The sequence below is a fragment of the Myotis daubentonii genome, chromosome 13, assembly GCF_963259705.1.
Source record: "Myotis daubentonii chromosome 13, mMyoDau2.1, whole genome shotgun sequence".
NCBI classification, from domain to species: Eukaryota; Metazoa; Chordata; class Mammalia; order Chiroptera; family Vespertilionidae; genus Myotis; species Myotis daubentonii.
The window spans coordinates 29,888,018-29,903,226 of record NC_081852.1 but is presented as its reverse complement, the minus strand read 5'-3'; the positions used below and the strand labels follow the sequence as shown (position 1 = coordinate 29,903,226).

The window sequence follows — 15,209 nt, the reverse complement described above, 5'->3', positions numbered from 1 at the left end:
TTGTGGTGACCCCCAACCATAAAATTATTTCCGTTGCTACTTCATAACTATAATTTTGCTACTGTTATGAATCATAATGTAAATATCTGATATGCAAGATGTATTTTCATTGTTACAAATTGAACATAATTAAAGCATAGTGATTAATCACAAAAATAATATGTAATTATATATGTGTTTTCCGATGGTCTTGGGTGACCCCTGTGAAAGGGTCATTCGACCCCCAAAGGGGTCGCGACCCACAGGTTGAGAACCGCTGATTTAAAGGCTCATTTTCCTTGGGGCAACGTTTACCTTTATGGATTATGGATTATCGTGACACTGAAGGGAAGGAGGGCCTCAGAATGACAGTGTCTCAACTTTGTCCAGACCCTTCTGTGATGATGGAAATGTTATGTAGACTGTGTTAATAGAATAGCCGCTAGCTACAGGTGAGTACCGAGCACTTGAAAGGTGGTTCTTGAGAATGAGGAACAGAATTTTAAAGGAGATAAATTTAAATTGAAATTGAAGATTTCTCAGTTGAAGAGGAAGCAGGGTTTTCCCCTCCCACTGTGCCCAGAGATGAGGTTAAAGGGCTTGGACTCTGGCTAAGAGAGACAAAGTAAAAGCAGTTCCCACTGGTGGGGAATGGGGTTGATTTTGCAGCATGGTGCCCTTTGGGGGCTCCAGAGGATGGTACCCAGAGGGAGGGGTCAACAGCCTGTAGACTCTGGGGACAGTGTTGTCCTGAATCAATCTGCCAGCTTTGCCTTTCTGTCAATCCCTAAATTTTTAGAAAAGTCCTCTTTTGGCATTAGAGACTAGACTTAGACATGCTTTGGGGCAGCGGTCGCCAACCTTTCGGACCTTATGGACCACCGGTTGGCAACTGCTGTTTTGGGGGACTCAGGGAGAGACTGTTGACTTTAGAGATGAAAGAAATTAGTAGAGTAAGAACAGCAGGTCACTCAAATCTGAACCTCCAGGTCTAGCTCATAATAGAAGCTTATTTGCTAGTTTTAATTTAATCTTAAAAAGGAAATCTCCAACACACAGCTGGGGGTTGTGAGGGCATGTGCTGGGGAGTGGGAGTGGCCAGGGAGAGGTCAATGGGGGGAAAAGGAGACATATGTAATACTTTAAACAATAAACATTTTAAATTTAAAAAAAAGGAAATCTCCAAATATTGTCTATCCCTGGATCCTGTTTTGCTCATGCACATGCTGAACCATATTGGCCTCTTCTTTGGGCAGAATGTACGTCTGACACTTATTTTTCCACCAACAGGCTTAGTAGTTAAAACTATCTGAAAACGCTGCTCTCATTTTAATATAACATTAAATTAGTATTTAATAAATAAAGTAAACTTTTGTGTAATTTAATTGAATTCTGAATGTGGCCCAGCACCTGCCAAAACTTCACTTAAGACATCTGGTATCTGAAAAAGGCAGTCCAATGGACATGCCATGTAGTCATTGCCAAGTTCTATCACACACAATTAAAACATCATAAAGATAAGCACCTAGCTCAGCGGTTTCACAGGGGTCGCCTAAGACCATCGGAAAACACATATATAATTACATATTGTTTTAGTGATTAATCACTATGCTTTAATTATGTTCAATTTGTAACAATGAAATTGGGGGTCACCACAACACAAGGAACTGCATTAAAGGATCGCGGCATTAGGAAGGTTGAGAACCACTGACCTAGCTCAATCTCTCAGCCACCCTCGGCAAGGGGCCTTCACAGGTGGAGATTTAGCATTAAAAGGACGAGGCAGTAAGAACTGATCCTTCTGAAGTGCAGTAATTAAAGATACTGTCAACTATGTAATTCACATAATAAAAATCATATTTTAGTTATTTCACACACACAAAATTGTCTTTATAGGTAACCATGTTTTTCTCCCCTGCCCCCTCAAAAAACTAATATGATTCTCTTTCCATTACAGATATCAACGTCCCTAAGACCTAAATTTATTCTCTAGTTGTATTCACTGGTTTATTCCAGCGGCTGGTAACAAACACTTTTTCGCTTTCATTCTTACATGTCCTAATTTGTGTATTTTAACCTGTGCACTACCTGAAGTCCTTTTGGAAACAAATGAGGTATAGCACTCAAACCAAAAAGTACTAAATAAACAAGGCCAACAGAAGAATTTAAAAATTCAATTATCTTCCCCAAATGGGAAGTTGAATAATACTTTACAAGAGGAAGGTCAATGACAAGTGTGAAGATTAAGTTAGGTGGTCCATTATATTTGATGAAAAAACTCTTAGCCAGCAAGATATCAATCTCTCGTCCTCAATCAATAAAAGGGACTTTGCAAGCATCCATATAATATAATTTGCCTTTAGTTGCTCCAGTGCACAAATGCTCCTTCCTGGAATGATAATCAGTAGCAGCTCTGGTGTGCCTTGGTTACCCTCTCTTCCCAAGAGAGTTAGAATGATTTGTCGAGAGCAAGGGTCACCCATAAATTCAGACAGTGTCAACGCCACCTCCGCAGACTCAATTCAAAGAATGAAGAATGCTGACGCTGCATGGCAGCATACAGCAGCTTTTCCATTAACTCCCTGCAGCGGACCCGCGAGGCTGAGCAGGTCTTCATGGATAACCCAGAAGGAAATATAGAAAATAACAGACAGGATAGCTTACATGTACCTAGGAAAATTACAACACAAAAATCAAAACTGACATCATAATAAGAATCTAAGGAAAGGTGTTGATAAACAGGTCCATTTGGCATAAATCGGTTACCATAATTGCTACGCAGGGGTATACTTTCTTTATAGGCTAGGATCTGCTTTATTGCTGCATAAATTAGCTAATCCTGCAAAAATGCATAGAAAGCAATCCACTTTATTGCATACTCCCTTTAGTCACACTGTGTTTATTTCTGTCTTGTGTCTGCTTTGGAAATGCATACCCATTGCATGCACGAAATTATTTCACAACTGGTGGTCTTGCCCATGTCCTCCAGCTCTCTTTGCTAGCGGACAGCCATTCCCTAGTCCAGTGGTCGGCAAACTGTGGCCCCTTGAGTGTGGCTCTTGCACAAAATACCATGTGCGGGCACGGACGTACAGTGCAATTAAAACTTCGTGGCCACACTCAAGGGGCCAAAGAGCTGCATGTGGCTCGAGAGCCGCAGTTTGCCGACCACGGCCCTAGGCTATGCCGTCCACCCACAAAGAACTACAAGACAGCACCTGCCCCTCTTCAATGACCTGTCACAGCCAGGAAACTGAAATCACAGCCCCTCAGACAAAGGTAGCCTTGTTGTTGGCTTTCTCTCTAACCATTTAATCAGTTTCTCTATCTAAACCCGGTTCCCGAAGCCCGTGACTTGCAGCCAGTTCTTAGCAAATGTAGCTTAAAGATCCTCCATGGCCTGGCCAGGTAAAATCTGACCTCATCTGTGTTCAGGGCATCTTACCTTTTCACCTGCTACTTCTGTTACATTCCTGAGGGTGGTAACCTGGAATAGGACCCAACTAGCCCAGTTATACTTCAAAGTATTGGGGGAGAAAGAAGGTGGAAAAGATAAAGCAAGAGGAGGGTAATAAAATCCGATTTGGAGAAAATGGACCACTTGAAAAACGAAATTAATAATGCCACATGTGAGCTGGGCATCACATGGCTTGGGTCTGAACGGGGCAAGTAGTAGGGTAATTAACTGGGCTGATGCCCAAAAGGAGATTAATAAAAATATTAATCCAGACCCTATAGATGCTGGATTATTATGAAATAGAATTACTAGAGATTTGGAACCAAAATGGGTTTCTCAAGCTCTTTACGAAGACCAGTTCTTTCCCATACTCTAAAGCAAGCCATCCATCACCAAGCACAGAGGGAAGCACAGAGCAGGCACCCTATAAGGGATGATCGAATTCTACCACATTTTTCAGCTCAGAACGCTATTAGGCCTCATTGATTAGGCATGACTGGACCAAATGCTTTTCAAACCAGTAACAAGTCTGAATTTTAACATGTTTTAAACAAAACCACAATGCGATTATTTTAAATCTTATATGGAAACTCAGGCAACTTTAACAACATTCGTCTGAGGTCTCCATTGATGTTTACTCGATACATTAGCATCATTTGTAATTACCACATCATTGTCTCAATGTAAATGGATGCTTTGGAATTGCTTTGATGCTGAAAATACTGTAATTTGCCCCCTTATGTTGCTTAAACATTGTTCCATTCTTCTTATTTTCTGCAGCATCAGGACATTTCCGAACCAGTGGCACACAGACAAACTTCAGACACTACCCTGACATGATTTTCCAAATGTCCCAATTAGAAGATGTGACTTAATGAGGTTCTCATCATGCTGTGAATTACAGAAATAAAACCAGAGCAATGCATCTTACAGACAAGAACCTCAGTTTAAATATTGACATGCCTGCTTTTTACTTGACTTAAAGAGGTGCCTAACTTTGTCCTTCGAAACGTCAAACTAGCCCTCAGGTCTGCCTGTCGCTGAAGCCTAAGGATGCAGCGGATGCAGGAAGAACAGAGCGGCATGAGCTGACGGCACTCCCGAGTCACTGAAACCAGGAAGGCTCTTAGCGAGCTGATGACGAAAGGGTAGGAAATAGCTTTCATATGAGTGCAAGCTGAGCTCTTACTAATTTTTATTGGACTAATAAATTCTAAGAAGAAAAAAGAATCCTGAAAGTCACCTATGGGAGACGAAACACGGGAGTGAGTAAGTGTTTGGGGGCTGAAATCCTGCCTTTTCTCATTTTCGAGCTGTCATCCTGGACCAGCTACTTCTTATCTCTGAGCCTTGGTTTCCTCTTCTGTAAAACAGGGATAAGTAATACTTTTCTGGATATAAGGATAAACGAGGCAAAAATGCTTAGCTGGGCATCTGCACCCAGTAACTCCTTCCAAGACAGTGTTACGTTTACTGCTGCTGATACTGCTAGTACTAGTATTATGCCCTATATCTCCCTATGTGATCTAACTCCGTTTCTCCTCGACCAAGTGAGGTTTCAGCAAAACGAATACTTCAAATGTTATGTTCAAAATCAGTGCTGCTGCTGCTGTCGATGGTGACATGTCAGACACGGCCAAGTGCTTTACACACACTCTCTGTTCTTAATTCTCATAGTGACCCAGCGGGGGAGTGATACTAATATTTTATTATCATATAACGTCATAATTCATATTCTTTTATCTTACAAAGGAGGAAACTGGTGGACAGAGAGAGGAAAACTAAAGCCCAGATTTGAACTCAGGGAGACTGAATACCGAGGCCACGCTTTTAGCCGCTGCTCCAATCTGCTTCCTTCTTCATTTCTACTGATGATGATGATGTTTCTGAGGAGTTAGCCTAGCACTGAGCCGATTTTTACATTCTGAGCAGTGTTACTCTGGTCCAATTGCTGTCCATGATACACAGGACGCTAATTCCTTTCTCCAGGAATATGAGCTCACTCAGGTGACAGAATCTTGCTACTCACTTTGCTAGTTTGTAGGGGCCAGAAAATAAAAGCAAAAGATGGCGTCTATTATTTGAGTTCTCAAGTTAGGGCCTCATCCAGATATCCCAGAGCATTCCCAACCAGAAGGTCAAGATCCTGATACCTAAAGCCCCGGTGGCTACACGTGACCAATTTCTACCAGTCTCAGACGTTTCAACTTGCGGAAAGGTTGGTGGTTTCCAGTCAGGATTACTTGAACCCCATCTCCCATATATGCGCGTACATGTATTTATCACCCCTCAACCCCATCTTGGTTTATTTTTTCTGCTAGGAAATACCACACCTGTTTCAAAGCAGGGCCACCTGCCTCCACCTCCTGCTCATGATGGGAAAGGAAGGTTAAGAATCACTTCAAATGCTTTAAAGGCATGCCCAGGGCAGCGCTCTTACCCTTGCAGTGAAGTCCACGGCGGCCGCTCGGTTTAATAGCAACGTGGCTACATTGATGTTTCCATAGTGAGCCGCTATGTGGAGCGGAGTGAAGCCACTCTGCAAGGAGAAAACAGCAGACGTTCAGTGGAGTCCTGCCGGCCCCCATCTGACATGCCAGGATCAAGGCCTCGCCCAAATAAAAATGAGGAAGCAAAATATGCTGAGGTCTGCATTCCATTCTGTACTAGGTTTCTTTCGGTTAGTGCCAATTGCTCACAGGGTTTCAAATAAACGCCAGACTCGTAGGCAGAGGAAGAGCCAGGAAGGATCCAAGGGCGGAGATTGAGCAGTTTTAGGAATCTGGTAGCAGTACACAGAGAAGCCAACGTTTCAAAAGTTAAAATAGGGATGACAAGAAAAATCCTTATAGCTCATAGAAAGTTCAATTAGTACCAACTGTTTTACTACTGATGGCAGAATTGTCCATTGATACTCTTTGCCAAAATTTGATTTGTTTTATGTATTCAATATAAGATCAAATTATAAAGATAAAGGCAATTTTGGGGAAGAGGTGCACTGTAATTGGTCTTGTATAGTGGGTGATTGCATCCTAGAAAGAATCCACCAGTTGGTCTCTTTATTATCAAATGCCTATTCGAGAACACATTTTTCTGGATTATTCCTACCAAGGTCATTTTACTTCCTTTAAAAAAAAATGCTAAAACATGCAGCGATTCACTTAGTCCCCAAAGATTGAAACCTTATAGGAACTAGATGCATTTCTAAATAGTTAGCAAGCTTCGCAGCCATGCTAGCTAGCTCACTGACTCCTGTGGAAGGGTGGGTCATAGTGGTACCATTCTGAGGCCACTTTCATTTTGCTGACACCACTGCGGGTAAGTGTCATGCAGAACTCTACAGAATCAGTCCTAGAGGAGAGAATGGCAGGGTTGTCTGCAGCTTTGGGTAGAGCTGGTAAGCATCTCAAGTGTTGGAAATGCTTCATCTCACACACCTCTATGGCAATCCCCTTAAGATTCAAGGATTCCTCATTCCTCCTTTCAAACACCGGGTTCAGCTGCAGAAAGCCCTGGTAACCAAACTACTATCTTCTCTAGCACATGCTACTTTGGGGGCGGGGGTAGAAAGCAGGTATCTAGCCTACAGAAGGCAATGCAAAGAAGAAGGGAAAGAAATGAGGCCGCAGCACTAAGGGATGGGGACACGATGATGCAGATACAGATTCTATGTACACGTATATAGATATGTACCTCTGTTGTTCTATTCACCACCATCTAGGATAACACATTGGGAAGCAAAGAGGAGGAAAAAATGAACGGTTAGTTCGCTGTCGGTGACGTGGACTGCAGAAAGCTCACGGCAGCTAAGGAATGAGGATGAAAGCTCTGATGGAAGCACAAAAGGCACAGAAAGAAAGCTAGACTGAAGGAAGGCTACACGGTGGCCTACTCCAAATGCCTCGTTCCTTCCAAGACTCTCCAGGAATACATGTCAGGACAATGGGAATTTCTGGCCAGGACTCTGGCTGCTGGCACGCTCTCCGCAGGTGGCCAACACTCAGTGTGTCTCCTGCCATCTTAGCTAGCAACCAAAGGATGATCTGCACACACTGTTGTTAGCATTTTGTAACTTTTCACTCTGATGTTTGCGCTGAAGAGTTAAAGACATTACAGATCTATTACGAGGGAGGAAACGATCAGGTTCATATGCATCGATTTTGAGGGGGCCTCCCTGTTAGCATGCATAGGGCAGCATCCAGGGTGACTTCCTAGCTTTAAGGGGTGAGGGGAAAGTGCTTCCACTGGCTGACTGGGACACGTGCTTTTATCCCTGCCAGTGGAGTTGCAAGTCTGGCAGCAGCTTGCCGAAAGGGAGGCCAAGCATCTGAAAGTTGGGGTGCCTACGCAGGATGGCTGCAGGAGAGGAGCTTCCCCGGCGCCTCACCTTGGACTCCACGTCTGCGTTGTGGTCATTCTGCAGCAGCAGGGCGGCAGCTTTCGTGTCATCCTTTCGGGCGGCGATGTGAAGAGCCGGAAGCCGCACTTTCCCTTTAGTGTCATTTTCTAGCAGGAGGGACACCACTTGATCATGACCTTGTTGCAAAGCCACTGCCAACGGCGTGAAGCCATCCTGTAGATAAATGAACGGGTCAAGGTTGGTTCCAATGCATATTTTCTTTTCGATTAACAAATAAGAAGGCGATCAAGTGACCAAGGGTCGATTTTTGTTTAGGGTTACGAAAGCTAACACATGCAAGTAAACATAGAGGGGTTGGCAAAAGTAGGTTTATAGCCATGAGTATGTGAAACACAGAGTTTTTTTCTTGTATTGTTATTTACAAATTATTATTTGTTTGTATTATAACTATAAACCTACTTTTGCTCACCCCTGGATATGTGAAAAGACATTTTCAAATATACATATATAAAAGCGGAAAATAAGAAAATTTCAATAACTTTATGGGGTTTTCTTTCTGTTAAAAAGTGATGTGCATTAATTAAATTTTGAAAATTTAAAAAGAATCTTAAAAATCCATAATTTTAATACCCGTAATATAATCTTAGTGAAAACAATAACATTTCAGGTTAAATCCGGTCACATTTTTCAAAGGAATTTAAGTAAGCTATAAAAATCTCCACTGATTCCCCCCCCCTTTATTTTTATTGATTCTACTATTACAGATGTTCCCATTTCCCCCCTCTTTGCCCACCTCCACACCCAGTCGCTACCCTCTCTTCCCTCTGGTCATCACCACACTGATGTCTGTGTCCATGGGTTATGTATATATGTTCTTTGACTAATTCCTTCACCTTCTTTAATCCAATCCCCCGCCTTCCCTCCCCTCTGACAGCTCTCAGGCTGTTCCATGTACTGGTATCTATGCCTCTGTTTCTATTTTGTTCATCAGTTTATTTGGTTCATTAGATTCTACATATAAGTGAGATCATATGATAATTGTCTTTCTCTGAGTGGCTTATTTCACTTAGTATAATACTCTACAGGTCCATCCATGCTACTGAAATGGTAACAATTCCTTATTTTTATGGCCGAGTAGTATTCCATTGTGTAAATGTTCCACAGATTTTTTTTACCCATTCATCTACCGATAGGCATCTGGGCTGTTTCCAGATCTTGGTTATTGTAAATAAAGCTTCTATGAACATAGGGGTGCATATATTCTTTTTTATATATAGTTTTATTGATTTCAGAGAGGAAGGGAGAGGGAGAGATAGAAAAATCAATGAGAGAGAATCACTGATTGGCTATCTCTTGCAATCCCTCTACTGGGGATTGAGCCCACAACCCAGGCATGTGCCCTTGACCAGAATTGAACCTGGGACCCTTCAGTCTGGGTGGACGCTCTATCCATTGAGCAAAACAAGCTAGGGCGCATGCATTCTTTCAAATTGGTATTTTGGGATTCTTACAATATATTCCCATAAGTGGGATTGCTGGATTCCACTGATATTTTAAAATTGGGGAATATGCTTGTCCGGTTCATCACTGTCCCTTGTTGCCTATCATATACCTGGTTTTCAATCAGACTGTATGAATTAATTAATTGTAATCATTGCTGTTGTAAGAAAGGTCTACATAAAAGACTCTTGGCTTCTCTGAATAAAGAGAGAAGACACAGGGACAATGCAAAATATGCCTAGAATAAATTCCCACACAAATATTTGTACATTTTGTATTGCCCTTGGAATTGACAAACAGGAGGCAGCTACAGATTTATCTGTGGTTAATTTATTTGTGGATGATCTGGTGTTGTTGACTGTAGAATAAATAGCACAGAGGAAAATTCTGAGACTGGCTCACAAATTTTACTTCTGAAATGCTTTCATTACCACACAACTCAAGAGAATATTTAAAAATTGTTTTTACTAGAGAATTGGCAATTAAATGACTTATTACTTTAATTGGGTCATGATGTTTTATTCTGTAGTCCTTGTGGCACAAATTAAGGGTCACTGTAATAGGAAAGCATTTGTAAGGGAGAAAGAGAAAACCTAGTCACTTGCATACTAGTGTCTTGTTGCCTTTCTAAAAGATCCTTTTCCTCATTCTTTTCCTTTCTGGAAAACGGATAAGGCCTCCTACCATTTATTTGACTGAATACAAATCAGCACGTTTATATTCAAAGATGCGGAAAATATCGGCCCTGAAACACTGAAGGGACAATATTGCCCAGACTCATCTAAATCCTTTTGTCCAGTCTCCTTGCTGACTGTGGATGTACAGACCATTCCTACCCTGGCATCCAAACCCATGCTAATTTCCCCTCGCCTTCTCCTGAAATGTCCTCCTCCTCATTCTGCATATAAGAATTATGTCTACTCTCATTGCTTCAAGACCTGGCTGAGATCGCACCTGCTCCTTTCAACTTTTCCAGGTGGACCCGAAAGAGGAAAGGGACGAGCATTAATGTAACCAGGATAATGTTCCAGGCAGCCGTAAGTAAGATAAAAGAGAAAGAAAGGCTGCAACCAAGACATCACCAAAACGGGATCACTGGTTTACATGTAAGAACAGAAAGTTCAGAAGGTAATTTAATGCTATGGGGAAAGTCATCTATATGTAAATATATGATCTCATTATCATAAAGTAACTCTGTGTATTGTGTACATGTATAAAAAAATCTGGAAGAATAAACAAAATGTTATCTCTAGGGAAAATCAGCAGTGGCCTTTTCTTCTTTCTGCTTTTCATTGTACTTTCTCATTTATGTATTATATTATTTCTGCAATAAAAAGAAAAATACACTTTAAAATTTTTATTTTGTTAATCCTCACCTGAGGATATTTTCCCATCGATTTTTAGAGAAAGTGGAAGGGAGGGGGAAAGACAGACAGAGAGAAGCATGGATGTGAGACACACACATTGGTTGCCTCCCAAATAAGACTGCAACCGAGATATGAAGTACATGCCCAGGACCCTTCAGTCCGCAGGCTGATGCTCTATCCACTGAGCCAAACCCACTTCTGTTCCAAATAAAAACGAAATGGCTACATTTCCACTGACATAAATTTTTAAATCCATAGGACCCAGGCATAAAGAAAACGACTTTGCACAAAAAAATAAACAGCAATTGAGGTGGTAGAGGATCTTAGTAGATAGAGCGTCAGTTTGTGGACTGAAGGCTGCCAGGTTCAATTCCGGTCAAGGGCACGTACCTCCTTGTAGACTCAATTCCCGGCCCTAGGTCAGGGCAAATGTGGGAGGCAACCAATCAATGTTTCTCTCTCTCCTTTCCTTCCACTCTTTCTAAAAATCAATGAAAAAATATCTTTGGGTGAGGATTAACAAAAAAGTAATAATTAAAAAGTAAAAAAAGAAGGAAGATATATATGGGACAGATATGATATGTAATACCCAATAACATAGAAATAGTTTGAAAATCGCAGCCATGCCAAAGACCTGATTCAAAAATGCAAGGTGCATGTGAAAAAAAAATATATTGAAGAAACAACAATATCATATCATTTAATGAATTAATTCTGTTAAAACTTTGCTACCTAAACAATGCTTTAATTGCCCCCTACTGTTTGTTCTGTAAATACAGACTTCTGTAAAATGACACCAATATTATTGTTAATGAGAGGAATATTGTACTTAAAACATTTTGTGAATAAAGTGCCTTATTTCTTGCTGTTCTTTTTAACTCTAATACCAATAATCCAAAAGAAGACAGAAAGTTCAAAGGTTCAAACATCGCTAGATAATCAAACAGCTGCTGTTTATGTAGCGAGGCACCAGCAACCCCCAGGAAGAGGAAGACATAAATGTGATTTGTTTTTAGAACATTTATTTATCGCATTTTTTAGAGCCACTGAAAAAGCTAACATGAAATTAAGTTAATATAAAGAAGTAAAAATGTTTTAAAATATATCCTTTGCCAAAAGATGGAATTAGTGGTTTGAGAATCTCAGGTACTATTTTTCTTTAAGTCAGTTACAGTTGGATCTCGAAAGCTTAAAAAATGCCAGAGAATTAAGTGAGCTATTGAGGATTCCTTAACAAGGTAATTCAGATCTACTCGCAGGAAGTTGGACTCACGCTTGCTTCTAAGAGAGATACTACTGATCTGTACTTCGCAGTCAGAAAATACTACTACCCGTCCTTCACAGACAAGAAAGTACCGTGAATCACTTTCATCGGGATACTTATATTATTTAGAGTTTTCATCCAAAAGTGGTCACAGATCTTCTCTTATCCAACAGTGTCTGCTCCGTCCTATTCTCCCTGCACAACCTGGCAGAGCCCGCCTGTGGCCTGGAGGGGTCGCAACCAGGCTACCTACTGCGGTGTGAAGACAGGCACTGCCCTACATCTATCAAATGTTTGTTTTTTTGTTACAAACTCAGCAGTTATTTCTTATCTAGAGTTAAGAATAATATTATTAAAAAACCCATTCTCATGCTAAAAATCCTCAATCGTACTGAAGGCTGTAAAATGAAAAGTAAGGCACCCTCCTAATTCTCAGAATCAACCACTAGTCATGTTACACTAAGGATATGGCTGGAGATATATATATATATGTATGTATATATGGTCTTGTCTCATTTTTAATGATGCTGAATAGTATTTTCTTGTGTAATTACAGTCATGTTAAACAAGTTTCCTAATTGGTACATATTTAGGTTCTCTCCAGTTTTTAAAAAAGTGTTATTAATTATTTTGAACTTCGTATTTCGTGTTTATCCCCTAACATACCTGTAATATGAATTCTTAGAAGTGGAATTGCTGAATTAAAATGTGTGAGATATTCATTTTTAATAGTTACTGCTAAATGTTCTGCGAAAGTGGTGTAGCAAACCATCATCTTTGGCAAGACTGTAGGAAAGTTCCAGTTTCTTCAACCTCACATTTTCCCCTCAACTCATGGGTATAAGAATAGACCTCATTTTTTTTATCTGATTAATAAATTCATATTTCTTTGACTATGAGTGAGGGTAAGATATTTTCACACAGTTGTGGCCATTTGTATTTCTTTTTGTGTGAACTGCCTCTTCATTTATTTAGTGCTTTCTCCAGAAGGCATGATCGCAAAAGCGGGGTGGGGTTATATGTGAGTCCTTTATTCCTAACTTCCCTGTGCCATTCAGGAAGCACATCTGAATGCAAATAAGGGCAGTGGTATTACGACAGAGATAAGCCTGCATCATCTGTCCTAATTAATTATTTTGTTAAAAATACGGAAAACCCAAATGTGGTTCCTTCATTATTAGCAAGAGATTTGTGTGACACACTTCATAAGGCATTGCCATCTTCCATCCAAATTAGTTTAAAAATGAAATGTATTATCTAAGATAGAACCAATAACTTAAATAACTTTTTATTTGAAAATTACTCTTCTATTCAGGGCTGCAAAGATAAAAAAAAAACAATTTTATTTATTACTTATAAATGTGTAATAGTGTTGTTTGAATGTATGAATTTAATCCAATTAGGTGACTTTAGAAATCTATACACTCAAATATTATTATGCTAAATTAAACTAACAAATATTATTATGCTAAAAAAACTCATTCAGAACTTATGTTCTAACACAAAAATATTTCAAATTAGTGGTTGTCTTCAAAGCAAAATGATAAAAAAACAGAAAAGTGTTCACAAGCAATAGGTAAATATTAAAGCAATAACTCAATTATAGGGTAGGGGTAGGCATTTGAGACCAGAAAGTGTATCTATGCAATGGAAAATTCTTAAAAATTAAAAAAAGACTTTTTAATGTATTTCATAACAATGTATGAACCCACACACTAGTATACAATTGCAATTAAAATACCAGTGAGATAAATGTTAAATGTTACAACTCCAGGGTTACAAAATGCCCTATAAACTTGCAAACTTCCCCACAGAAAGAACCCACATGTCTTACCTCTGTGGCTAGGCTCTGGCTGGCACCATTGTCAAGAAGAAACTTGACAACTTCCAGGTGGTTTTCCTGGGCTGCCATGTACAATGGGGTGAAACCATTCTGTAAAATAAAAAGTAAAATGTCTGCAGCTTTCTAGAGCCAATATATTTTTCTACTGTACTGATAATATTATAGGTTTCAGGAAATGCTCACACATAATTTAATAACACTTTAATGGAGACATTCACATATACTAAAAACACCTAAGCACAATAATGTAAATTAATTTATAATATAAATATAATTCACAATTATACTTCATAATTCAGTTTGAAAGTAGTTTGTAGGTAATAGTTTAATTAATATTAATATATCCACCTTAGATAAGAAAGTACATTCACTTAACCACTTGAGTGCCTACCACAAATAAAGAATCTTACTAGATATCAAAAGGATATGAAGAAAAATACATTTGATCATTGTACCTATTGAGAATTATCTACTTTAAATAAAATATGTAATACTTTTACATAAAAATAAGCATCTGAAATAGTTTCTACTTTGAAAAGAATTTATATTAATTTCAAATGGCTTCACACTTACCATGGATGGGGAATCTTAGAGCAAAGGAAAGAACACCAATTTGCAAAAGGGTAAACTTTGATTTTAAAGTGGAATTTGATAAGCAGTCTATTTTTGCAAGTTTACTTCCTTTCATTTTTTGCAAAGATACTATTTTAATGTTCAAAATATATATACACATATACATATATATTTATACATATACACGCATACACACACACACACACACTCTCTCTCTATGTGTGTGTAGGTTTGTCTGAAATGTGCCCAACTGCCAAAAAACTTAGATTCATAAGTTTCACAAGCAATAGGTAAATATTAAAGCAATAACTCAATTATAGGGTAGGGGTAGGAATTTAAGAGCATTTATATATGTGTATAAAGCTTATATATAAAGCTTATAAAGCTTCTTATTAAAAACATTTGTGTTTGTTCCAATGTATTTCACATCTATGAAATACTGAAATATTTAAAAATCTTATTGCAAGATATACATATCAAAATATTTTCCAAATTATAATAAATTCTCTTTGACTAATTTTTCATAATGCAATTCTATTTAACTGAATGTTCTGGAAATTTTATTTTATACATTATGCACTTTCAAAGAATAAAAATAAATTCTAAGTAAAATGTTTTCAGATATTACTCAATTTTTTGTGATTCAAAAGGTTAGGCTCATCATAAATATCAATTGCTATATAATTACCTTCATTATCAATAATTCAAACTCTGGTGGCCTTTTTTTTTGGCTCAAAGCTGAGAATTAGGAAGTTAAAAAGTTGTTACACATAATTGTAACAACCTGGGTTATTTGGTTGCCAAGGTCAAGATTAGAGACATAAAATTAGAGGCAGTAGAATATGACCGAGCATTCAAGCTTCTTC

At 39.0% G+C, this 15,209-nt stretch overlaps 1 protein-coding gene across 17 annotated transcripts in view; it reads right to left on the bottom strand.

The window, feature by feature from the left end:
* ANK3 (ankyrin 3) overlaps positions 1-15,209 on the bottom strand; it is a 462,225-nt gene that overhangs the window by 180,707 nt on the left and 266,309 nt on the right. For 10 of the 17 annotated variants that reach the window (XM_059662651.1, XM_059662646.1, XM_059662649.1 and 7 more), the window contains exons 5-7: positions 13,762-13,860; positions 7,824-8,009; positions 5,877-5,975 (exon numbers count right to left, since the gene is read on the bottom strand). In XM_059662651.1, the coding sequence (XP_059518634.1) occupies positions 5,877-5,975; positions 7,824-8,009; positions 13,762-13,860 (384 nt within the window). Of the gene's footprint in view, positions 1-5,876; positions 5,976-7,129; positions 7,154-7,823; positions 8,010-13,761; positions 13,861-15,209 lie in introns of all 17 variants that reach the window. The other 7 variants (XM_059662640.1, XM_059662634.1, XM_059662652.1 and 4 more) reach the window with 1 other exon arrangement.